Below are 27492 nucleotides of genomic sequence, written 5' to 3'. Positions count from 1 at the left end.
TAGAACATAATTACACAGCCAGAGATGATTTGCAGCATTCAAGCCACACTTGTCAGTTATGCCTTACTCAAAGCCAGAACTGGCTTCATTTTTCCCAGCATGGAAGATTATTTATACTGAATTCAGTACACAAGCCTTTGGAAGGGGGAGACCCTTCCTATTTGCCCATTATCCTCATGTAATCTACCTCCGGGACCCAAACCATTGATGGGTCAGTTCTAGACCTCTCCCCACTCTTCCCATAGAAGAACAAAAGCAATACCATTTCTGGAAAAGTCCACAAAGCTTTATTAAACCCTGTTTATTAAGGCCATCCTCCCCTTACACAGTCGCATTGGTTATACTGCATAAGCTGAAGCATTTCTCAACAAGCAATATGTTTTGCCAAGTTGTTTTTAGCTGACTCAGCTTTTCAACAACAGCATGCAATGCTAACTCCTAGCCTTGTTTGAACATTCTGGGAGAAGTCACATTTTAAAGTTTTTGCAATAATGCCACATGATATTCTGTTTTGTCTTCACCAGCTTCAGGAGTCAGCCTCTGTTGAAAGAAACACAAGTAGTTTAGTATACTGGCAATACAACAGTTCACAGATACTGATACAGATTAAATTACAGCCTGTTGTAGCCAAAAGGCACCTCTAAAAGGTGCAGAGGTAGGCAAAAAAAGTTTGAAACGCGCATACGCATCTTAATCCATACTAGATTGTTAGCTTACTCTCCAGGTGATTTCAACCAAGTGATGCTGCATCCAACAACGAACACAAGCACCAGTGTCTCATGGGCCTCACCTGTAACACAAAAATAAAATGTAATTCTTGCACTTGCAGCAAATACAGCATTCTGTCACTGTAAGTAGGTATAAGGCACTCTACCTTGAGGTGATCAGAAGGATCCAAGCAGTCTCAAAATCCAAGGACAAAGCTGTTTCCTTCATTACCTCCTGGTGGAAATACTGAATTTTGTAACATTAAAGAGAGAGAAGTACCAAACCATCTGTGAAAGGAGATGTGAGAAATTGGAATTCCTGGTGTCAGAGAGGAGAGCCACTGCTGTAGTGGGCCAGGTACTGCCACTCCAGATGGGAGCAACCTGACCCAACAGACTGTCTCCTGAGGTCTTGACTTTGTTCCAACTCAGTGATCTGGCCAAGGCCAAACACACTGAGCTCGAAAGGAATCTGTCTGTTGGCACAGACACCCAGAACAGCATTGTCCTGCCAGTGCGAGGAGTCTGAAGGACATCGCAGCTTTGTAAGATTCACCATTACACACCATTCGCCTCAACCACAAGCACCACCATTTCCTGGCTGCCTGGGAGCAAGCCTAGGAAGCCACCTCTGTCAGAGTATTGTGAGTAAGGGTGCCTAAAGGCTCAGACTGAAGTAGGAAAGCATGGTCTCAAGCTGAATCAAGAAGCACTGAAGAGCTTCACGTACTCAGGAAGGGTCCAGTTCTGTGACTGCTTTATGGTGGTCACACAGGACCTCGCCCATGCACAAGGGTAGTTGGAGAAAGGGAGAGAGGAAGGAAAAGGTGTTGCTCTTTTTAGTAGCAACCTGCACTTCAGTTATCTTGAAGTGGAACCTCAGCTTCACACAGGTCTCAGACCAGAATATGCGCTGCACCCTGATGAGGTCCAGAAAGTGCAGCAATTGCTGCTTCGGGACACAAGGGCAATCGTTTTGGGAGATTAGTATACTAAAGACATTTGTTTCTTGCCTTTATTCCCTCCTTTAGACCCTGAAAAATACAGGAACAGCATGTGATTCGAGAAAAGGAACCTGGAAAGGCAGATGCACAGAACTGCCTTTGTCACCAGCCAACACCAAGCACCAGGACAACCACTCATTGTATCTTGAACCGCTCACTGGCAAAGAACAACTGGTTGATACTGCAGTCAGAAACTGATGCTAGTGTGTCCTTAAATCTTTAAAGTACATGGAAGGGTGAGAGCTAAAACACCAAATACCAGGGTACACGTGCCACAAGCACCTTCCACGCTCACCCATTCATGTACCTCCATAACACCGTGGCCATTGTTGTGCCTACTCTGGCCAGTTACTACGCTTAACGTACCCGTTGTCTCACGCCATGGGGCCTAAATATGTGGATACCACACCGATGCTCACTGTCATGTTCAAGTGCATCTAAACCTTTAAAATTTATTCTTGTTATACATTTTCATAAAACATTAGTATGACAGTTCAGGTTTGTCCAGAGCAAGAGAGTGTTTTTCTGCCATCTGCTCCTTATAAGAAAGGAACAAGCCTGTGTCTGCCAGTAATCTCCCAGCTGCCAGTATGTGGTGCAGGTGGCCCCCATGCAGACCCTGGCAAGCAAACAGGAGAGACTTTAAGCCCCTGAGCCCTGTCGCGATACAGCCCCACGAGGTCTGTCGTTATCCAAATTTGCTACCGCTGCAGAGGTAAAACATCCTAACGTTTATACCTTTTACCAGATCATGACCAACATGTTTTAAAAAAAAAAAACACAACATTATTCAGGTAAAACACCAGTCTAACTGCTGACTGCAAAGTTGGAACAAAGCTACAAAACAAAACCCAACAACAAACACTAGTCACAAAAGCTCAGAGACTGAGAAAGACTAGATAGGCTTTCTGGCAAGAATGAGAGACAGGAGAGTTGGACAGGAGACGCCTGTGAGCAATGGATGCTTTGTACCATGGAACAATCACAGATTCTCCATGCCTAAGTGACAGAAATCTTCAAACATATGGCCTTCCATGTCTCAGCAGCCCAGCAGAGTCAGGGGCAACTTAGCAGCTCTCAAAGACCAAAGGAAGACCTCTCGTTTTCCTTCATCAGGATTAAAGGCCAAAAAAATTGTTTATATATTTGCTTAAGACCAGAAAGAATCATTATTAACCTTTTGAACAACCTCTTGTACACACAGGCAGATTAATTTTTCCTTTGGAAGTAGTTCTTAAAATAACTTATTGCCAGTAGTATTAAACACACCTGTTTTTTTTAAATAACTGAAGGATTCACTGACGGGATCAGTGACATATCACAAAGGGAGGGTTAGTACAGCAGTGTTGCAGGAGATCAAAGGAGCCAGCCTACCGTCGTAATATACCGGGAATGGAACTCCGGAGCATCCTTCAGGAACGTCAGGCCAGGATGTGTTTCCACCACATCCTGCAAGATAAGACCAAATAAAATGAAAAAGGTTTTCTTTTCCTTTTAACGTTTAGAAGTTACTGGGTTTATAAACCAATTCTTTTGCTTACTTTTGAAAGTGTATTTGCAGCATTAACAACAAAACTGAAATGACATCTTTTTATCTATCAAGTGAACCTTCTAGAATTATATGTAAAATACATTTTCTGGGCAATACGCACCTGTAGGGCCATTTTGTTTTACTTAAGGACAGAAAAACAAAGGAAGAGAGTTAGTGAGTAGATGAAAACTCATTTTCATTGAATGAGACAAAAATTAGTTAGTTGACCATGCAACTATCTCCTCTCCAAGATCTTTTTTTTCTCCATTCATTGAAGATATTAACATTTATTAGAACTAGGTGTCAGAAACAAACATTCCTTGAAAGGTTGAGAAAGTTGCCTTATGTCCTCCACAACAATGAAAGCTCTTGTAAGCCTCAGAATGCACACAGATATAATAAAAAAATTTCCAAAATTTACGTGAACTACCTGTGGAGATGCCTCTTTCTCAAGATCAGCTTTTTGTAAGCCAAACACTGGTCATGATGCCAAGTCTGCCAAGAAATGCATGGCCAAAACCATGGAGAAACTCAGATCCTGAATGAATCAGCTCAGCTCCTGTATGGATCAATGTTTGTGTAACTTCTACATGTCTGACTCCTCTATGTTTAAAAAAAAAGAAAAGAGTGTTCAAAGTTTTGCTTTACCTAGACCATGATATGGCAAAGGGATAGAGCAGACACAGTGCCCTTAGGGGTGTGATATGACCAGATTTTGGTCAGTCTAACTTGATGTCTAATATGATGGTGTAATATGGTGCAATATTGCTAGTCTCTGGTTGACTGAGAAACAAGACTGTACATGCCTTTGATTGCTCCAGTAGCTAAGAAGCAGAGCTGCAATCAGTCAGGAAATGCAGTGTGCCCAGTGGAGAAAAGATGAAAAGGAACATGAGAAAATTTACCCATCACAGTCCCACATTTGTTTGAGACACAGAAAGGTCCAGTGCAGACACAAAATCTTTCCCCAAAGCAGCATCTCTACAGAGGTTTTGCAAAGAGGGCAACACAGTGTGAGAAATCTAAGGATATGTGGAAAAGCTCAGAAAAAGTTATCATCAGATGATCAGAAGGGCAGATGGACATGATTTAGAGAAACTATAAAGAAGTTGTAAACCTATCCAGAACCTGCCTAAATGGCCACAAATAAGTAATGAATGATACTTTGTTTTGTTTAAAAATAAATCACTTGTGAATAAAAGGAAAAGACAGACATAAAATCACGATGCGCAGATTTAGTCTGATTATTAGGGGGAAAAAAAAATCCATCAGCAGTGAGACTTGTGCACTAGCAGGTTTAGAGGCATATACAGAACAACTGGAACTGCAAAATTTGTTGCAAAGATTTCCACATGATATTGTATCTGGTAGTCTTGCTAGACAAATTCAATTATAATTGTTTTGTCAAGCAACTTTTACAACTTTTCTAATAAGCTTCTATGTTGGGCTTGTATATGAACAGCGCCATGCATTTTTCCCAACAGCCACCTAGAGAAAGGGGGCAAATTTCAGCCTGGTTACCAGGCGCTGATAAATACAAATCTTAACAAGAGGCTAAATAAAGCTTTGACAATCCTCAGCAACTTTAGCAAGATATATAGCTGGTTGGCACTTATGCAAAATAGTCCACTCTAAAATGCTTATTTCTAAAATAAACCCCACCCAGGTGCTGTTCAAAACAAAGGTCTGTGTGTCCTTGGTAAACATTTAAAGAAAATTTAAAAAGTTACAAAATAAACACAGTGCTCTCTCCCCATCCATTCACTGCTGAGCTGTTGCAGGTACCTGAAGCAGCGGGATGAAGTCCTCCTGTTCTAGGTAGTCACAGCCAGGCTTCGCTAAAAGGTATGTGAATCTGGATGCATCATCATGGCAGTTACACAGGATTCTACGAGAGAGATGAAGAGTTACTCCAACCACTCCGTACCTCACAGGACAATCACAAGCTACAGATGGGTGACAAAGTGCCTTATCATATGTTAGGCACATCTACACCATGAATTGTGCAAAATTGACCTCAGACTACCATGACCCATTTTCTTCCGTATCCTTCAGCAGCACCATGGTACTACCCCATAGTTGAGCTTTTTTTTCATGTTAGTATTTCTGTGGTAAACAAGGTTTCTTACTGAAGACTGTTCTTACTTTGATTCCATAGCATCTTAGCAAGTAACCTGACTTTTCAAAACGCTGCATGCTCACTGATCTCATTTGAAGTCAATAGGATCAACCTAATGGGATGCATAACAGACATGCTCTCCAATTTAGTCCTTTACTGTATTTCAATAATTGAGGATATTGCCAACCTATAGTGACTAAATTTTCAGCCATGAAAGTCACTCCCCAGAAGGGAAAAAAGAGCATCCCTTGTTAATTATGACACAGCTGGCTGCTGTGCACTGAAGTCATGCAGAACAGCCTAATGAAAGAATTAGTAGGATTGAGTATTTAGAGATGCATGTAAACTTATTCCTCAGGTTGACAGTTTGCATCTATGACACCAGTTCCTGTCTCTGCCTTCTTCTAATACCAAATACTACGCTGGTCAAAGGTATCACTATTACTTAACTCACTCCAAACAGAAATACTCATGTAAAAGGAACTCCATCACATTTACCAAATCACTACTGAATACCTGTAACAGAAGAGAACATTTGGATCTATCAGACACTAAGTTGGTCATACAGTATAAGGGAAACAACAAATTACTCAGAAAGTTACCCTGTATTCTTCAATAACTGTGAAAATACAAATGTACTGTTAATTATTTACTAGGAGTGATTATTCACCTCCTTCCTCTCCTGGAAGTGTATGAACTTATATTGAAACATAGTACTGAAACACCTGCAGTTTTCCTGCAGAGATCACACTGCAACTGGCTTGCTGCTAATTCTGGCCTGATCTCTCTTCACCGAAACAAGGTTTTTCTTTAAAAAAATCTTCCAGGGGAAAAAAACACAAAAAAGAGTATAAAAAAAAAAAATTCATGGCTGACAAGCAGTCCTGTTAGCTGCACATTCATATCATGCTGTCAATTAACAGATACATTCTAAATCAGCTGCAGAAGAGGGGTGCTACTGTAAAAAAAAAATATATATAATCGGGCACATAAAGATGAACCCCAAAGCCATGTTTTAGCAACAAATTAAAAGATCTGATTTTCAAAAGTATTCTATACCCAGCAATTCCTACTGACTTCAAATGAGATCAGTGAGCATGGAGCATTTTGAAAAGTCAGGTCACCTACTAAGATGCTTGAAAATAGGCTTCAGCAATTAAAGAAACCTGTTTTAAAATTATAGCTGTGTTCAAATAGCCGTAGTATAAGTTCACCAGGAACACTACATTTATTTCTGTCTATCATGTTTCTGAAGAAACTTTTGCAACTGTCAGGGGGGATGACGAGGGGGGAAAAAAATCTTTTTAGAGGAGCAATTAACGTGAGAAAAGCATACAAAACTTGGCTTGGAAGTGGTCTCGTTAAACAAATACAGAAGAGGGGCATGACCACAGTCTGCAAATATCTGAAGGATGTGAAAGTCAGAGGAGTGAAAATATATGGTATCATATACAAGGGATTAATTAGGAGTAATTGGAGGAACCCAAGGAAGGAAAAAATGTTGTCTGTGTCAAGAAAAACTTACTGATCACAGTCACCCCTAACATTTTTGCAACTTTGCCAGGGTAACTAGAAGCTGTTTTGACAATGCTATCACAGGAAATACTTTAGGAACTCAAGGTTAAAGGCTACTTCAAGAATCTGAAAAGCAACCATTAAGTCAAAAATTAGAACTCTCTCTAGATATGAGAGGGAGACACTGTTTAGGTGTTTGACAAAAGTAGACTAAAGCCTGAATTGCCCTGAAGGGAAAAAGATTAGGCAAGAGAGCAAGTCTGTTCCATCTCACACCTCTGACTCCCAGCATGATCTATCCAGAGCTCTCAATTTCAAAAAGAAGCCTGGACAATGGTATGTGGAAGTGACTGTCAAACCCCATAGGTTTATTATACAGCGTGCTTGAGGAAGGTAATAACAACTATTAAAGCTCCCAGAGTATCGACTTGTATGATGTTTCTTTAATTTTACATTCCTTCTTCCTGACCTATACCATTATCACATGCCTCCTCTCCCCATTCCCAAACAGCACTCGCTTAAGTGCACTACTGTAGCAGCAATAAGGCCTCAGATAAATACATCCAAAATCCACTGACATCTATCAGCTGTCTCATATTTCTAGGGAGTCTGTTAATATATCTTATATGCCAACCAGACCAAAAGGTCTCATCACCTACACAATTGCTTCAAAGTTTGTTGATGCAGCATGGAAACAAGTGTTCAGGGGGGAAGAAAACTTAAGTTGATGTAAATTTCTTTTCTTCTAAAGAAGAGACAATGAAAAGAAGGGGGGGAAAAATACCAAAGAGACTTCTATGGCAGGCACTCTCTTTTTCCAGAAAGATATTTTTGCATTTGCTATACTCACTTTCTCCACATAGATACAAATGAGTGTACAGATATGCATCCTGTCCTTTCTCCTCCTGATGCATTGAACATAGGTGCTTTCCAGTAGAGTGGGCAGCCACATATCTGTAATGAAACACCAGAACAAAGAGAAATACAGAAGCAGTCACAAGAAAAGCGTGCTTGTTTGCACACCGAATTCACCATCAAGACTTGTACGTAAGGGAAATACAGCGGTAACGGCACACTGGTTAGTCAAAAAGCTATTTACTGTATGCCAAGGTTTAGAATCCACCAATAACTTCCTACTTTGTCACACGCCTTTTTAATTAGCTGAGAAACACAGTCTGTCAGGTTAGGAAAAGGATCAGAGACTATCAAACTCTTCAGCTTTGTCTTTGACCTGTTTAGCAAGATGCCCTGCAAATCGAAGGGGAGAGAAACAGGCACCTTCCTCCAGAAGAGCACTCACACCAGCTACCTCACTGACCTACCTTAGAAAAGCAGGGTCCGTTCTCTACATGGGCTGACAACTTCTCATTGACAGCAAGGGAACTTCAATTCTAATTATAGACAATTAAAGATTGAATGCCTGAAGGTGAAATGATTCCCACCCCATAGTTTTTACTGCACTGCCTTTCACCCAGAACAGCCCATTTTCCCCAACTCTGCTAGATCTCAGCCGGATAACAAAAAAAATAAAAGCACAAACAGAAAGAGGCTGACTCCAGCAAAAGGACTCCCTGAGCACAACTTTTTCACTAGCCTCTGCAGAGGCTGCTAGCTTTCAGAATGGTAATCAATGAAAGCTCAAGCAGTCTGTATTCTCTAATGCCTCAGAAGAGCAGGCTTGAAAATGGCTTCAAACATTCAGCTGTTGACACGTCCAAGAAACCTCCTCTTTACCACAAAGATCTTTCCAGGCACCTTCATGACTCCAAACAAGGTATCAGAACATCTGCAAAACACAGGCCTTGGAAGGAGTGCAGTTGGTTCAGGCCCTGCACAGGTAATAAGGATATCACACCAAATAGAAGGAGGAATATGTGGAAGAAGTAGTTGAGGCATCATTTCTGCTTTCCCCACAAAGCCTCTTTCACCTCTTCTATTAAGTAAGATTATCCTGAAAGTTCATTCTCAACTTTTTGTCTTGGCCTCCATGTCTCTTTGGGAACCCCAATCAGCATAAGAACTGCTTTCAGATTTAGCCACCCGTGTGTAACACGACTGTACTTCTACAGGTGTTTAGCTACTCAGAAGAATGACATTTACTTTCTGCTGTTTTCTTTGTGTAGCTGGTTCTCCCATATTTATTTGAGCCCCAAAACTGGTACCATTACTGATAACCCCATGGAACAGAAGCAAGCCTTACAATATCTAAATGGCATGGAGCACATCCATGTACAGACACATGCAGAGACCAGACAGAAAGGCAGAGATTTTTTCTACACCACCCTCCTGCTTCTCCCGGTTTAAACATCACAGGCCACACACACTTGCCTGTCTTGTCATAAAATCAGTTTCAAACCTTCTTTTGGTCAAGCAAAGAAGTTTTTCTGTTTATGTTTTCAGAGACCATTTCCAAGTAATGTCACTCGATTCCTCTAAAAACAAACAAACAAAACCCCAAACCTAGTCTCTCCTTTCAGAAAAATCTTCCTTCTTGGAAAACAAGTGCTCCTCTTGGACAGAACATCATTGCTCAATCTACACCACCAAAAATGTATTCAGGGCAAACTGAACATATGAGATGTGTCTGACAACTGCTAGTTTTAGATCAGCATTACTAAAAACCACGGTTGAAGGATAGGAAAATAGAACCACCCATCTGCATCGTGCTCTCACACAAGTGCTGTGTTTTGTTCCTGAAGGCAGGAACTCATTAGCAGAATGTAACAACTCCAAGACTGCTGACACCTGCATTATGCATATTGAACATAGGCATCTCAGTGGCTGAGGGTTGACTAAGCATCTCCCTCTTCTATGCCCTCGGAGGTATAGGTTGAAAACTGCTTTCTCGAGCAACACTGCAACAGTATACATAGATCATGTCCAGATTAGCAGGACAGCTAACCACAAAGAAGGTAGCTGGCACTGCCTGAAGCCAGAGGCAGATTAAGTTTCTGCTATCTTCTGAGCTTACCTATAGAGGAACAGAAAAACAAAAATGCAATTTGTATTTGGTAAGAAATCTGAAAGAACCATTTTGAAAATCAAAGTAAGAAAGAGCATACACATCAGATGTGACAAACAGAAAACTGAGCTCTTCTTTGTTTACTATTTTCTTAATCTAGACAGAAACATTCAGAGCAAAAGGATATTGGTTCTTTTTTCACTAAAAATGAGAACAGTTGTGAGATACTTTATTAGTTTCAGTCTTTCTCTCAAAAGAATTACAAACCTAGAGAATAGCTACCTTAGCAATTCTCCCCATTTCACAGATGTTTGCTTTCTCATCTTCAAACTCTGTAAAGGCTTCTTCAATCCTGGCAATGATCTCTTCATGATTAGCGCAGACATTCGGAAGTCCTTTAGGGAAGTAGAAACGTGGAATGTTTATCGACAAAGGGGTACTGCTGGCGGCTTTATTCACAGGCAGAAGAGTGCAAGGGCTAACCGCGGAGTTCAAAGGGCCTGGGGATGAAGTCCCAGGTTTCTTCTCTTGTTTACTTTGAACCTGAAAATATAATGAATAACAAATACTTTTTAACAGCATGGCATACCGAGCAGGAGAAAATAGTTTGTGCTCTCAGTGATAAGGAAAAAACTAAAAACCACCAACAATTAAGTTATAGCACAGGGATAAAAATGCATGCCTTAAGTAGCCAATTAAAAAAAAATCTGCAATATCAAACATACGTCACATCTGCTTTTATGTGGCTTCTGTGCATCTTATTTATGTAGCTGTGGATTATGATATACTACTGAACCACAAGAGAACACACTGCAATTCAGCAATACCACAGAACAAGGACAATGCTATTTCTTCTCACACTGGTCACTGTGTTGTCATTCTGCCCTATAAGTAGCAAAGCATTGAAATCTGGTCTTTAGTATTTCACCTTAGAACTAGAACACCCGCTCACACAAACGTCTTGCCTTATGTATGAGCAAACTTACATCCATAACATCGACATTTTCCATCCCTTGGGAACATAAGTTGTTTTGAATATAAGTTGTTTTGCCAAAGAATTAAAAATTAAGAAAAGACTTGCAAGACTGTCTTCTAAATTTCAGGAAGCCTTTTATTCTATGCCCAACTTGAGCAGTCCAAGACCTGATTTTGTCTGAGGTACTAAGTACTGGCAAATGAATTTTTACATTAGGAATTAGAGCAGCCAGCACACTTTGTCATTAGGCAGCCACATGAGGCAGCGCACAGAGTTATAATGCAAAATGCAAAAGGTCTGTTTACATCTCCAGTTGAAAGAACCCTTTTGCAGATGAAGCACCCAAAGGTTTCACTGAATCAAGACTTTACATCATTTGCTGAAAAATGAGGAGAAAACTAGAAACTGAAACTAGGCCTTCCTCATGCCTGTTTGAAGGTAGTCTTTTCTCCCGTGCCTACCACCTCTTTTTTCATTAGCTGTACCATCCTACCACTCCTCTCCTGTCTGTAATAAACATACGGCTGATACCGTTAACCCCACTAGATCACCTTTCTAATAGATCTCTGGAATCTTCTCGTTCTAGCCATACATCAATACATTTCATAAAAGGCAGCATTTGTACTTTAGTACACAATGAGATCCTAAAACAGGTAATTTTTCAGACATAGGAGGGAATATTTTTTAAACTTTGAAAAGTAGTTACAGCATAAGCAACAGAATTCAGATGCTGGAATGCCGAGGGATGACAAATTCCCTACTCCCCCATGAATACACACTTTCTTGGGAAAAGGCAACAGGCTTGCCTATTGCACAATGGTTTGAATGCAAGAGTTTTTATTCATATAGCAGCATATGTGATAAGAGGCTAATAAGGAATAGTCAAGTAAATACAGCTGCAATTTCAGTTTGTTTATTCTAACTATATCAAAACAAAATGGCTTTAGGATAAAGTAGCCAAATTTGAGTTCACTAAATACAGAAGAACATATATGATGAACAGACTAAACTCTTTGCCTTATTATTTTCCAGAAACTTGGGAGTTTTTTTCCTCACACATACTGAATACCCCAGCTTGCCATAGGTTTGCTTTCAGGAAGGTGAGGAAGTGAGGATTGTAAAAGTTTCCTTAAGCCCTGTTTTTTCTGCAGTTTAGAATACTCCTTAACCCATTCTTCAGAAACCTGTAAAACGAGAGATGGAAGGATTTACCTCCTCTTCACTCCTCTGCTTCACTGCTCTTTCTTTAAATGGGGAGGGCCCCTTCCTTCTCCCCAGTGCTGTCCCATTTCAGGAGCAGGAACAGATGCACTTGCACACACATGCCAGCCGAAGCATGCTTTTGTACTGTAGCTGCTCTATAAAGAATACATTAACCTGGAGCTTGGGTTCACTGAAAACCTCCTCTCCTGTATCTTGCAACAGAGAAAAAGCTGAAGATCACTTTCAGCCTTCAGGATTTCTCAGTCTATCCATGCCAGTATTCAGAGTCTGTATGGTCCTCAATACAGCTCTCACCCTTTGGAGAACAGGCCTGATTACTACCATCTGTTCTTCCTCCCACCTTTCTTGACTTCTACTCTCTCCCATACTGCACATCTTTGTGTCTGATCCTGAGTGATGCTGGAGCTCAAAGTGGGCCAGGTCTGAGGCTCAAAGTGTTACTGGGACTGAAGAGGGCTGTGGGATAGGGTAAGCATCATCCCTGGTTACTCTGTCCCACAGCATGACAATGCAGGTAGGTGACCTGAAATGGTGGCAGGTGTTAAGCTGGGGAGAAGTTGGTCACTCAGTTTGGGAGTGGCAGCTCACTGGGTTAACAGAAGACAACCTTTCTCCTAGCTTTCTTTTGCTCTTCACTCACTAGAGTAACAAAAGCAAAAGCCAGACAAGCTGAATGTGTCTGGGGAGGGAGCACATGGCTCCAGAGCAGCCGCTGCTGCATGTTAGAGGTAGATGAAGATCGAGCCCCCTCCCATGGCTGTCTGCTTCAGTAAGGGAGGCTAAGCAAGAGGGCTGAATAGACTTCCCCGAGACAGGCCTTCTCAAGAAGCTTCCATCTGATCGGGAAATAGTGGGTTAATGAATCGGACCTTGGTATGTAAGTCAAGCTAGTGATTTGACCTGGAGAACGCACCCCACCCCTCCTGCTTTTACAATCTGCCTCCCACCAATCTGCCCTGCCTAGCCAGTGGCCTTTCCAGCCATGACCCAATTCTACTCGGTAGTTGTCACTTTCTGGATTCCAGTAGAGGGGAAATCCCTGCTGGTCTCTCACAGCACCATATTCATACAAACAATGCAAAGCTGGAACTGACAAGGAGGTGCCAACTGCAGCCACTTGACGTCTATAATAGGACTTAACATCAGTTTGTCTTGAAGACCCACTTCTCAGAAACAGGTTTATTGCTCATTAATCTCTTCAATGCACACAGGCACTCCTAGCTGTCAGGACTGTGAGGAACTAGAAGAAATGACTGAAATTTAACAAAGAGGTCCACAGGCCAAAAAGCAGCAAAACAACATATCGTCCTCTCAAAGGACACTGACTCTTCACTTCAATATATGCCCTTCCCTTACAGCACAAGTGAATGATAAAATGGGATTATTTTTTTTTCTTGGAAGACAAAGAAGAATCCCCAAAGTAGACCACCACAACAGCACTATGACATTTTCCTCCTCTTCTGCATACCACATCCATCCTGATATGGCACAAGACTCAAGCTGATCGATCATCCTGTAACACAACTCATCCACTTTGCCCTGGCCTCCACCTTCTGGAAAGCAGAGCAACTCATTTTCCTCCAGATACTGCCAAAGTCACCAACGCTTGGTACCAGCTCACATAAGCCACAAGTCAGGACCCCAGAATCCACATCGATTTCCTGATCACAGCCCCAAAACAAGGCAGAAGGTTAGACTTCTACAGGAGGAATACAGGGAATGCTGCCAAGCTTCAAAGTAGGGAGCCAGTTCAGACGTAGGTTTACAGTTGACCTTCCCACTAAGACTGAATCATTACCTCCTGCTCAGTCCAAGGCAAACAAGGTGGAAGCATTGGTCATGGATGGCTTCTTTTCAGAAGATTCCACTTCAGGAATGGAAATAAAATTTTCAAACTTTGTCTTCTTCCTTCTCATGCAAGAAACGAGCTGGCTACAACACTACAAAGAGAAAACAAGCAGCAGCAACTAGCTCTTGAGGATCCTGATCCCTAGAACAGGGATGGCTATAACCAGATGTCAGCCACTATGGAAACAGCAGGGAGTCAAACACTTCCATTTATTCACAAATAGTTCTAAGTGATATGAGAGGAAATCCTATGGGAATTCCTTGGAACAAAGTTTCTTATTGCAAAAAGTTAACCTTAATGCTGTTTGTTAAGTAGAACACATTTCTCCAACACGGAGACGCATTTTCAGAAAGGACAACTAAGAAAGGAAACTACAAATACTATAGTAAATCTTTTAGTCTGTTAGCTATCGGTAACAAAGTTAACTTCTTTTTTTTGCTAGAGAGGAAGGTGAGATTAAAGCCCATTTTTAAATACTGCTCTATAGCATGGTGTAATTTACTTTAACTAAAATCTGTCTATCCACTATATCATCTTTTGCCAGTCATACAATTTATTTATGGACAGACTAAAATAGTGACATCTGCATTATAAATAAACCAGACAGAACTACAGCCTCATTGTAGCTACACAAACAAAGCACAGAGAGACTAAACCTCTGCCATCCAGGCCTGTCTCTCAGGGACTTGCCAGTCCCTGCAGAGAACTCCATGGAAGGAAGCAGTATACGTCAAGTGCTCAAAGACTTTCTACTCCTTCCTCCTGGCCCCAATCTCCAACAGGAGCCTAGCTAATAAGTTTCTTGGTTTTTTCCAAATGGGATTCTGTAATCCTCCTTACTAGGGTACAGTGACTCAGCCTGGTTTCTCACAATCCACAGTGCTGACTTAATGTCTCCTTCCATTTTTTACAGTTCCTGTCTTACTGAAGCCTGATGGTAACTGGACACAAGCCATCCTCAAGGATCATCAGTTCTCCAGAGTCAATCTGTATCTTTCACCTGAGACTTTCTCTCCTACCCTGAAGCCCTGTCCCATCATTGTATCTTTCTGCTGCCTCTTTCTTACCCATCTCTAAGGACCGTAAGAACAGCAAAGGGTTGCATGCACGCAGCTCCCAACAGCACGAGGAGGAGAGGCTATGAGAAAATGCATTTCTGGAGAGAATCTTTTCTACTGTAAATCATAAACTCACCAGCAGAAACAAAGTCCAATCACAGCAAAACACAAATGAAAACAAACTCTACCTAAGCAACACAGAAACACAAAGGGATTTAGGTGGGAAGAGACACAGGCTAACTGTAAGGCTAGATCAAGTTCCTCATGGCCTTATCCAGTTGAGTTTTGAAAACACAGACCTCGCATGCCTTCACTGACAAATGTGCCTATAGATCTTACACATGTCCTTCCTGCAACTTCAGCCCACACTCCAAATGCTTCTCTGAAGACTCCATGGAGAAAACCACCAGTGTGCATCCAAATTAATTCAGAGAGAAGGACAACAGTGGGCATAAACCTCCAATCCTCACAGAACCCCCACTGCAATTCTCACCTGTCCTGATATGCAGATGACACACACCTAGGGGCAAAGCTGGCATGACGAAAGGCAGAACGTCACGTGTGAGACACCTTGACAAACTGTTCAACTACTTCCATGAGAAAAGGTGCCAAGTGTTCCACCTGCGCACCGCAACCCGAAGCATCGGTTCAGGCTGGGAATCCACTGGCTGAGCCCTGCTGAAAAGGTGCCGGGGAGATGGTGTGCACCAGGCTGAACACCAGCCTGCAGCATTGTCTAATTACAAATCAGGCAAATGATGTACCAGACTGCATCAGGAGTCAGGCCAGGAGAACACGGGAGGTTATCATCTCCTCTTCCTGACACGAGAGAGGCTGCATCTGGATTACTGTGACCAGTTTTGGGCCTTCACTTCAAAAGGAATGGGGAGAGACCAGAGAGAGATCTACAGAAGGCTATCTGATTAGATAGCTGCGCTCAGAAGCACGTGGCAGGAGTGACTGAGGGGATGGGCCTGTTTTGCCAGGCAAAGAGGAAGCTAAGGGATGGATGGGCTAATCACAGCCTACAGCTATTGGAAGCATAGTTACAGAGATGTGACAGTAGAAGGATGGATTTAACTGAGGGTAGTACAGTCTGCAAGAGGTCACTAGAAGTGCATGGAGCATCCTTGGCAGTTTTCAAGACTCAGAGAAAGACAGCTCTAATGTGACCTAGTGTTAGGAACAGTCTTCCTACAAGTGAGAATGCTGGATTAGAGACCTCCCTACCTCCCTTCCCACCAACACTGCTATGGAAGAGTCTCTGATCCTTCCATAAAAAGTCCTGCAAAAAGATGAGCACAAGAACTGAAATCTACATCTCTTGAGAGATACGGGTTTTACAAAAAACCTTCTCGTCCCTTGCCTTTCTGGCCAACATCTATGTTAGCAACTACCTATCACTCGTGTCTCTGCTCCCTATCACTGCCTCATTACCTTCCTCCTACCAGCACTTTTTCTGTACTTAGTGAGTCCAATTACATCTACTCTCAGGTCATCTCACACTAACATTCCCAAGCCACAGCGTATAGACACACAAGGCACAAAAAATTAACAACTCGCTGCTGCCAGGTGGGAGAACTCCCATCTCTGTCCTCCACTCCCAAACGTACATTGTCACTGCATACCAAGTGCCAGCTCCAGAGATTGCCAGACCCCCTTGTGAACCAATTTAACCCACTTGGAAAGGCAGAAAACTGACTTAGCTTTGTTGATGGATGATATTCTGCCATGTTATGAGTTAAGCCACATCAGAGAAAGGCCTGTAAGGCCCAGTGCAAGACAGGGGTGACAAAAGATGTGGAGATAGCAAGAGGAAACAAGTACTGGAAGAAAAAGTAGAGGAAGCAAGACCATCTTTTTTCAGCTGCAATTGCCCTGAACTGCATTAGTTCACTTGCCTTGGATCTGCAGCCCCAGAGCAGTTATACTCGACGCATTTAGCAGTGAAGGTTGCTGCTTCAGACCAGGCAGAGGGCTCATGTACCAACAGCTTGTCAATTTTTCCAGCTGGTCTACTAGGAGATCTTTCCTCTCCCTGCAAACCATACCCTGATTATGTCCTTAGGTGATCAGACTAACTCCGGAGAGTGAACTTAGCTGTGCCGCGTGGTTCTTGCTAGTCTCTTCTAAATTGCTCATGGGCCCCACCCAAGCTATTACTACACATCATTACTTCATGCAGTTCTCCTCTAGGGAGTGAAAAAACATGTTCCAGAGATTAACCTCATATACGTACTTTAACCTGTCACCAGAACTCATGAAACAAAACGTGCTACTATATACTCTGGAGCGATTTTAAATGCTGTTTCTTAGGAAACAGCTGCACTGCTCATAATTTCAACTTTTTAACTTCCTCACGGGGTCACTGATTATTTAAATATAGAGGAAGGTCAAGATGGGTGATTTCAGCATGTTATGACCCGCTTTAAGTCTGGGGTGTCCTAGCACAAATCACTCCAATCTTTTGCCAGTTGTCCTAGAAAGTGAGTACAGCAGCTGGGGTTTACCAAGAAATACAGCTGTGGTACAATTTCCATTTTTTGGGCTACATCTCCATGATCTTAAGGGTCTTTTCCAACCTAAATGATTCTGTGATTCTATTATCTCCTTCAGTCACAGCCCAGACATAGGAAGAAACAGCACAACAAAGCACTTTGTTTTGGTAAAAATCACAAATGCCAGAGCCAGGTAGGCTGGTCTGTGCACACATTTGTACAGTAGAGAGCACAACCCACTAAATACAGCAGAATGTTGTGGTTGTTCAACATGCAACAAGAAATATTCTGAGAAATAACATACACAAATAGGATTTTTCTTACAAAACCACAGAAAAGATTTAAGTCTTACACTACCTCTCCCTATTAAATCACTGCCCTTGCTGTTAATTTTTTTCCCCTTGTTTACAAAGACATTTTAACTCTGCAATCTAAGCCTGGAAGGTTTATTTTTAAACCTGTTGGTATCTAGCTGCAAATAACTTTCTGCAAATAGACACGCCTAGAGGGGACACAGTTTGATTCTCTGATCCAATAAAAAATATAAAGCAACAGAAAAAGAAAAAGAAATGCCAAGTGTTCAAACCTGGGCCTGCTGGAATGACTTCAGCCTCCTCTTGAATCGAGATGGAAGAACAAAATCACAGCCTTTCGCAAGGAAAGCTAGCTCCCCTCCTAAGTCTGGGTCCCTCCGCAGAGAACTCTCCTTGATCATCATCCTGGTCAGCTCCTAAGCAGGTATTGCCCTTTCCAGAAGGGGCACAGGGACTCTGTAGGAGACCACTTCAAGACCAGCACGTTGCTCTCTTGGTTTTGATTTTTACAGGAAAAAAATGGCAAAAGGCTTCAACATACTGCGTCTTCTCTCTCTTCACAAGGACAACAACTAGAGATTTTATCTTACTCCTGAAGCGAGAGCTCTCTTTTTTAACAGATATTCAAAGTATCTTTCAGTACCACCAGGATCTTCTGCCTTCTTGTAATATAATTGAGAAACATGATCTACAACAGAATCTATTTCCCTGCTGGCTACATGACAGACAATCTGTCCTTGGCTTGTAATAGGCCAGGGGTAATATGGGAAAGGAAGCACCCACCACCAAGAGTGCTAAAATTAGATACACTGCAGAAGTGACTAAATATACCATCTTCTCCAATAGTTCTTACTTTATGTGCTTCAGTGCTGAAGCCCGAGGTACAAACTTGCATCAGTCAGACTCAGAGTTCAACCACATGCTCTCAGCCAAGGCCCGTGCATGTATGATGCCAGTGGTTTGAGGTCCCTGCTTCTGAGGTGATGAAGCAGAAGATCAGCATTAGCTCCCATTCTAGACCAAAGGCTGTAATTTTCAAAAATAATCATTTTTTCCTTCTCGCTTGGAAAAAGCAAATCATCTAGTTTCTTTAACGCTAAGCAAACACATAAGGATGATGTTGGATAATAAGCTCAGGCATTCTAAAGCAGTTCTTAAGAAAACTGTTTCATAAAGACACCAAAGGCATCATTCTTTTGATTCCCTTTTCCCATAACTCTCACAAGACAAAGGCAAAGCAATTCTCAGTGAACGATAGTTTACTCTCTCTCTGCATGACCTTGCGCAAGCAGCCTTCAAACTCTTGCTCAGACTTTGTCTAGGCTTGTTGAAAGTCTATTCTCCCTCTCCTATCATGACAACAGTGCCAAAGGCCTAAATCCAGTTCTTACTCCACAAGATGAACAAACACCTAGTCCCATGGCCTGCTTTTCCTGCTTGACTTTAAAAGTCCTAGCTACTTTGACAGTTTACTTTGTAAGCTTAGTACCTAGAACAACATCCGATTTCTAGCTAGTAGGCTTGCTTTTATCAAAATATTGCATTTCAAATGGTCTCACTGCGCCTCACCAACAGAAAACTTTTATTATACCGCATGTGCCTCCGATATCCTTCTCTTCCTGGTTTCCTGTAGAAGGGCCAAGCTTATTTCATGCACAGCATCACTTAATATAACTGGACTAGAGATAGACACAGAAGCAGCCTATCCAAAAGGATGCTCTTACCATTATAAATTTGCTCCTGTGCAGTTAATTAGCCTTTTTACTAAAGGAGAGAGATCCCCAGCTGACACTCACAAGAGGCATTTTTTTAATGTCTTCATAAATCTGAATCAAAACCCCCAAGATTCTTGTCTCTCCTGTTGCTTCTCAATCATCAGGCCATGACCCCACAACCTGGGCTGTGGAATCCAATTCTTTATAAAAGAATTGAACAAGAACATAGCAGTTTTGGATGCCTGAAAGAAACATACTGATCTAGCTATTTCTTAAAAAAAAACCAAAAAAAACCCCACAAACAAAAAAACACACCATACATTTTTCATTCACAAATCAACCAGTCACAAAAGATCCCATAAGTTTGGGGGTTTTCGCACTGATAACCTGGAAAAATACAAGTAACTTGGAGACAAGGCTTGCTTTGTCTGAATTCAAATTTTTTACAATATAGCAGGTCCCTAGTACAATATTTCCTATCCTCAAAACACACAAGGTAAAAACATAAATATACAGTACTATGAGACATTGACAGCGAGAGAATGTTGTATCAACAGTTTCAAGCTCAACTGGACAAAATCCACAGCAGAAAAATCTGGTATCAACAGCCTACGGATCAACTGAACAAACTGCAGGCAAATTTAGAAATTCCTCTTTGCTCTAAGTGACCCAGTTTAAAGCATGAAGGTGAGAGATGTCAAATCTAAAGAGGTGTCAGGTTGCCTTCGTTAGCCATCAGAACACAGAAAGAATCTCACCTGTGCCAAAAGCTGGAGGCTTAGTCTTAAAAGATTTGGATGATTTAATCATGACGAGACCTAGCTGTACCCCAAAGACTGGCTGCAACAATTCAATGCACTCGGTACAGCTGAGAAGGGCACCAGCTTCAACTGTTTTCAAAACAGATTAAACTTCTCCAGCAACCGTGTGACTTAGTTTTAGAGTCAATGAGGCTGAAAACCAACATGTATCACAAGGCTTTGTTTCACCTACCTTTAGATGTCAACTTCAAGATAAGTCAACTTCACACAAGCAGAGACTGTATCTGCCCTGATTACAAAAGGTACCTGCATGCCAAGAACATGTCCCTAGGTGTTTGGTATCAGTTCTTTTAATTCCTTAATTTCATCCAATTTAACTTCCCCCCTCGGCCCACCCCCCCCCCCCCGTATCACCTTTGATTCTGAGATACTTTAGGATTCATTTACTATTTTAATTTATTACAATAACTACTACCAAACAAAAAAAAGCGCCTTTTTTTTCTATTTGAGTTTAGAAATAATAATTGGTGTTTGAAAAGAGTGCAGATTGTGTGTATAGTTTGATTGACAGATATTATCATTATCTGATCAAAGCAATTTGTAATATATGTAAATGAAAGCTGATTTTCCAGAAAAAGTTTTCCATTATATTTTGGATGCATTTTGAGAAAATGTGATTGTTTCATGACAAAGTTAAAGCTAGTATGATGTTATAGAAGACACTTTTTACAGTTAATTGCCCCCCACAAGATCCTTCATAAGCATATCATCAACTTTGCAAAACGAAGCACCACACAGAATTATGAAGCAGCATTTTGAAGGAGCAGAATTACGAAGTTGACAGCTCAACCTTAACTTTATATATGATTATGAAAGAGTCTTAATTCCACTCAGAGCCATCTTTGGGCCACTTTTTTAAGCATGCAACATAGACATTTTGATACATAAAGGCAAGGTGTGTGGCCTCAAGACAATGTTTTAGATGACAGTAAGTTAGGAACCCTTCTGAGAGTCCCAGCAATACCCACCCCATCAGTCATTCAGGTGAGGCCGGATTAGATGCTACCTAGTGCCAGCACAGAGGAAATGTGGCAGCAAGGGAACGGCCTCTGGATACTTGACTCAGGGCTCTACCACCTGAGATATACAGAATCATTAAGGTTGGAAGAGACCTTTAAGATCATCAAGTCCAACCATCAACCCAACACCACCATGCCCACTAAACCATGTCCCAAAGTGCCACGTCTACACATTTTCTGAACGCCACCAGTGATGGTGACTCCACCACCTCCCTGGGCAGCCTGTGCCAATGTTTGACCACTTTCAGTAACGAAATTTTTCCTAATATCTAGTCTAAATATCTAGTCTATTAGTGGTTAGACAAGGTGGTCTGAGCCCACTTCTCAACTCTGTAAACCCTCTGTTCCCTGATCCACAGTCCCTGTCCAGAGACAGTTGTACCACCCATTTGACCTCAGTGTGAGCAATTTCATTTACTAATCTGGCAGAAAACAAACTTAACGAAAATTTTTTATCTTGTATACAAGTATCATGTTATAAAGAAAGATTCAAAACCATGCAATAGGAAGTAGAGGCATGAGGGAGAGAGAAATGGGAAGTAGGACTGTTCTTTCTGGCGCACTACACCATGAGTAATCCTTTTGAGAAGAGATATCCAGCTGAGGAAGGACAAAAGAGAGGCCTCTTTTTGTATCAAACCCTGGTCCTGATCTCTGCTTACAAAATTATTCACAAACTTTATCCAACAGCTCTTAAAATAAAAAGCATGAGCAAGACTTGGAGCAGAGCCCTGCACTACTTAAACTTAATTCTGAAAACAGAATGAGTAAGTTTCCTACAGACTTTTCTAGGGTACTTTCACTGGAGTACCAAGTATTCTGCAAGCGTTAACTGAATTTAAATGCTCTGTCATCCTGTACGAGTGGTAGACCAAGGGCGCAGAGGTTAAGGTCAAAACCACCCTCTGCTGACTTTTCCAAGGACTTTGCATAAGATGACATTTTACTCAAAAGGTAGCACCTTTACCTTACAAAAAACACCCTGATGCTCAGCACTTCTACAGATCAGGTCAGAGACTCCCAACAGCCCCATGTCCACCTTCTCCACTACTCGATCGTTCTAGTTTCCCTCCGTTTCCCACACACCTGCCAGCCCACCCAGGCTTCACTCCTTATTGCCCTATCTACAGACAAAAATATAGATAAATATTTGGGGTTTTTGCCAACCTCTAACAAACCACTGAACTGTTTTCACCAAATTATTTCTTTCAAAAACAACATATTAAAAAATCAGCTTAAGCCAGGCACGTAGAACAGGAAATTTTAAAACAAATAGTTGGAGGTTTACAGATAAAGCAATGGAAAACTGGATCTCAGAATGGGAAATGTCAGACAGTCTAAAAGTATGCAGCGCTTCCTGGCCTGCCTGAAAGAAGCATGATGCACTCATCATGTGCTCTGTAAAATTGATGGACTTCTTGAGTATTCATGGCCTAGTTTCTAAATATTTGGTTTGCAAAATTAAGAGGCAAGTAATTCTATTGTTCTCTGTGGAAAATCATAATTGGTTTTATGATAAAGGGAAAAGTCTGTTGCTGATATAAGTTAGCACAGATTTCAACACAGATAGGCCAACTGAGCCAGCAAACAGACTGGTTTGAAGCGTCTCTCCCTTTCCTTTTTCATTGCTTAGGATTTGAGGGATATTAAAACTGTCACAACCTTCATAAGTGAAAGCTGCACTGTGTTTTCATCAGTATTAGGTCTCCAGGGTTTTTGTGCGTGTGTGCAACTATCTGATAACAGTTTTATGAGCCCTAAGAAAATACAACAAATACTTTACCTATTATACATTCAGGCACACATGTGCAATACTGAAACCAGAATCCACACGGAGCTCCAGCTAGATCCAGAGTTATGCAGGAACATGGATGTATTCCCTAGATGCTATACCTAGAGCGGGCCTTGAGTCCACAGCCAAGTGTGTGGCCACATCTATACTATAAGCAACACCAAACCTCAGAGTAAACGTAGAGCCAGCAGTTCAGATGAATTTCACAGAATCATTAAGGTTGGAAGAGACCTTTAAGATCAAGTCCAACCATCAACCCACCATGCCCACTAAACCATGTCCCGAAGTGCCACGTCTACAAGTTTTTCGAACACTTCCAGTGATGGTGACTCCACCACCCCCCGGGCAGCCTGTTCCAATGCTTGACCACTCTCTCTGTAAAGAAATTTTTCCTAATTTTGCCCACTCTGCTAAGGGCTGACTCCCCCTGAAGCTGCATCCATACTGCACAGTGCTGAGCCCAGGCCCCCTCCAGCTCCTCCAGGTCCCCAAGACAGTTATTCTCTCTCATGATCCTTGGTTCTCAGGCATCTGCACAAAGCAAGGCTTGTGCTGCTGCATGGAGGAGAAGAGCTCTTGTAGTATGGGAGCAGGTTATACGACCATAGAAGGCAGGCTGGGAGCAAACCAACACACAGGCTAGGTGGATGATTAGGGAAACAAGCTGGTAAGAGATCAGACTGATAAGCTATTTGAAAGTGTAAATGCATCCAATTTCCAAGTATTGTAGAAAAAATTGCCACAAAGTCAGTGTCATGCTTCATCAAACACACTTCTGTTTTGACATTAACAAGTTAGAAACTTTTGTAAATTAATATACAAGGCAAGAATAGCTATTATAAGAGATTACTTTAAGAGCTTTTGGAGCTGCTTAATTCTACACTCTTAAAGGAAAAACACTCTTTCTCTTGCTTGAGGTATCAGACAAGGTTATGCTCACCATTTTCTGTAAGCAAAGATGCCCAGAGAAACACTTAGAGAGCCTAGAGAGCCTAGTCCAAAAAGATCTCATGCCTGTCATTTAGGGTCAGGCCACCCATCCCCTCTCAGAATTGCACCAAATACCTGTATTTTCAGGAAAGTGGACAGTTTTGAAGACATGCACATCATGCTCTAACTGGAAGGAGCTATGAGAGTTCACTTACAATCCAGACACTTTTTAAGTGCCTACATGGAAGGTAGATTTTGGAAAGTGAAGCCCTCTCTATACTTTCTGTGCACTTGGAAGTTTGGCACCAAACTGTCTTGAAAATTTGGCCCTTGTTATCAAGTGAAAAGCACTGAGGGCTGAACAGATGGCCTTGGCTTCTCTCTAAAGCAGGCTCCCATCAAGACCCTTTTTCCTGGGAAAACTTACTACTCATTTGAGAGATACAAGCAATGCAGACTCCACAATGACTCTATGCACTGGGGACAGGGGAAAAAAAACCTAAATCTTGCTAGATTATGACCTTTGTGCCATGGAGGATCTGTGTCTTTGGGAACTAGTGATGAGGAGGACAACAAAAGGCTGTTGGACTCCGCTTGGAAATGGGAAAGGGAGAACATTCAGTTCTCACTGAACTGGTGAGGCAGTCCAACACCCGCTCCCAGGGATAAAGTAGTTAGCTGAAAAATTGTTTCTACCCTCTATTATATAGGACCCATTGAAACCACAAGCAAACAGCCTACAGGAGCACCAGCAGGAAAGGAACAAGCTCAAAGGTGAAACCACACATGAGGCCATACTTTGTTTGCTTAGGGGTTTTAGCTTCCTTTTTTTGTTTGTATTTAAATAAATGCTACATTTCTGCCTGGCTGAGCATGTTATTCCACACTGCAGCATCCAAAGCACAATGAATCACTTAGCAGATGTAAATTTTTTTCCCCCACATTTTCACACGTTTGTTTTACTCACTATCCCATCAAAGGCTTGGTCCTCTTACCTTAATCACTTCTGGGGCCTGCTGAATCGAAGCTGGAACAGAGTCTCTGGAGGCAGCCCCAGCAGAGCTTTTTTGTCCTCCAAGGAAGGACTGTGAAGGAGTTGTTAAAGTTTCCTGAAGAATCTGCATCACTTCCCTCTCCTTGGACAAGCTTCCCTTGCCTGTCTGGAATTCCACCAGCTCCTGGGCAAAGTCCTCAATGCTTTCCAGGATACGCAGTAAAAGGGCTTTGTCATCTTCTTCCATTTTATGGCCATTGGTTTCCATGATTTTTGACAAAGGGGAATTGGGGTCAACGGGTTTACTTTTGGGTTCCAGAGCCAGAGGTAGTACCTGCCTACCCTGCCAGCCAAACACCTGCAAACAGGCAGGTTCACTCTCCTTTAGAGAGGGTTCCCTCAAAGTACTCTCCATTTTCTGCGAGAAGCACTCTAAGTCCAGCAGCAGTTTGTCTATCTCATCCTTGTCTATCTTACTGCACATCTGCTCCCCTTTGGAGGCATCAGCTTGGGAACCACACAATACAGACTCCAAAACTGGTTTTAAAGGAGTAATTTTCTCAGAAGCGTGGGAGAGCTCAACATCTCCGACTCTGGCATGTTCTGCTTTAGCAGCGGCAGTTAGTTCTGAACAACCAGTTAGCTGATAGCTGCGCTCCAAACTCTGCCAACCCCCTTTCTGCTCTGCCTTTTTTATTTTCCCTAACTTTTTTTCCCCATCAGACTCTTCCTCTATGTACAGAGCCTCAGTGGAAGACATGCAGTCAGAAGGGCTTGTGGCTGGCAACTGAGGTAGAGCATAAGCATCTTTCACAGCTCTCACGCTGTTCTCCTGTGGGACGCTATGAAGGGAATTTGAGATAAAGCTCACAGTACTTGTTTGGTTGGACTGAGGGGTGCTTGTCACCTCACACTGATCACCTGGTAGTCCAAGAGGAACCGCACTTGAGGACGGCAGCTGAATAATATCTTCATACCTAGGTGGCTGCTCATCTCCAAATACAGGGGGAAAGAGAGTTTGCTGCAAGCCATTGAAACAGTTAACTAGTTCTGCCAAGTCGCTAGCTTCCCTGTGTCCTGGTGGCTTGAGCTCAAAGGGTAGCTTTTTCAGGTATGAAGAAAATCTTGTCATCAAATTCATATATATCATTTCTGAATTAGCCAGGGGATCATTGCTACTCCCTCCACTAACACTGTCTGCAGACTTCTTCTTGATGCAATGTTTTATTATGTCTGTGCACTTTTTCAGATCCTCTGAGCACTTGAGCAAGATGTCTAAGCACACCTTAATATCTCCACCAGAAGAACCGTCTAGCTTGTGTTTTTCCAAAATCTGGGTAATAAAGTTCTCCTCAGAGAAGGAATAAGGGGAGAAGGGAACCATGGGATTCATGGTGACTTCTGGAGCATCACTGCTCTCCTGCCATTTCTCCACAGGTGAGGGACTCTGCAAAAAGCCACAGGGAGGGCAGTTCTCATCATTGTTGAAATGCCCATAAATCAAGTCGAAATCAAATGATCGTCTGCTGAACGATTCTGACCGAACTTTCCTTCCCTTTCTGTAGGCCACATGACTGGAAGAGTTTTTGAGCTTTTCAAATGAGAATTCTTTTATTTTACCACTGGCAAGGTTTATCGCCTCACCAGTAATGTCTTTTAAACTGCTGGAGGCTTGCACTGAGGAGCTCTTTTTGATTCTTGGATTATTTGGGAGGATTTGGTGATAGTCCTCATTTCCAGGCAAGGCAAGTCCATTTTCAGGAACAGGAATTTTATGGTCTAGGTTGGCATCTTGGACACTGAGCTCTGCGCAGACACTGTGGTGGGCAACTATGCATGTAACTCCTTGCTTAAACACTTGGCAAGTCCCTGTGCAATAATGCACAGTGTGCTGAAAGTGCTGGTCTATCACCACGCTGCTGTAGCAGTTCACAGAAGTGACCATAAGCCTATAGGTTGCTGCCATAGTACGGACCACGCTTGGAAGTGAGGCTTCAAAATTCACCATGAATTAACAGAAAAAAGTTCACCCCCCCATACACTTTTCAGAGCGACACCAGATTTAATAAAAACATTCAAATGTCAGTTGAAAACGTTCAAGCTACACGAGCAACTACTGCCTTGGAAAGCCCTAGTGAAGTCTGGAGTGGTATCTGCAGTACCATTACAACAATTAGCGCAACCTGCATACGGTTTAATTTAAGGCAACTTGATTCTTGTACTCCATGCAGAAAGCTCTGCTGATCAGAGATGCAGTACGAGCTGCTCCATTTCCAATGGTCCAGGTACCTTCTCCAGCAGGTGTCATAAAATTCAGACAGTTCTTAGGCAGAAGTGACAAGACAGTGATTTTGTTCAACCCTTCTTCTCTCTTTTGGAGTGGGCCAGTAAGAGATAGGTAATCAAGTAGCATGTACAGACAAAAAATCCACAGTATTCTTGTGAGATTCCCCACTCACACTGG

General features: G+C 42.1%; 1 protein-coding gene across 1 annotated transcript in view; it reads right to left on the bottom strand.

Annotated features, from left to right (window-relative positions):
- Nucleotides 1–27036, bottom strand: part of PPP2R3A (protein phosphatase 2 regulatory subunit B''alpha) — a gene marked incomplete at both ends in the record, with an annotated part of 42752 nt that extends 15716 nt beyond the window's left edge. The window contains 5 exons of the mRNA XM_082003323.1: nucleotides 3086–3160; nucleotides 5028–5130; nucleotides 7727–7830; nucleotides 10121–10381; nucleotides 25030–27036. Of these exons, the coding sequence (XP_081859449.1) occupies nucleotides 3086–3160; nucleotides 5028–5130; nucleotides 7727–7830; nucleotides 10121–10381; nucleotides 25030–27036 (2550 nt within the window). The remainder of the gene's footprint in view (nucleotides 1–3085; nucleotides 3161–5027; nucleotides 5131–7726; nucleotides 7831–10120; nucleotides 10382–25029) is intronic.
- Between the last annotated feature and the right edge of the window lie 456 nt (nucleotides 27037–27492).

This window comes from Phaethon aethereus, assembly GCF_964289735.1.
Source record: "Phaethon aethereus genome assembly, chromosome: 9".
Taxonomy (NCBI): Eukaryota; Metazoa; Chordata; class Aves; order Phaethontiformes; family Phaethontidae; genus Phaethon; species Phaethon aethereus.
This window is presented reverse-complemented; position numbering and strand designations above follow the sequence as displayed.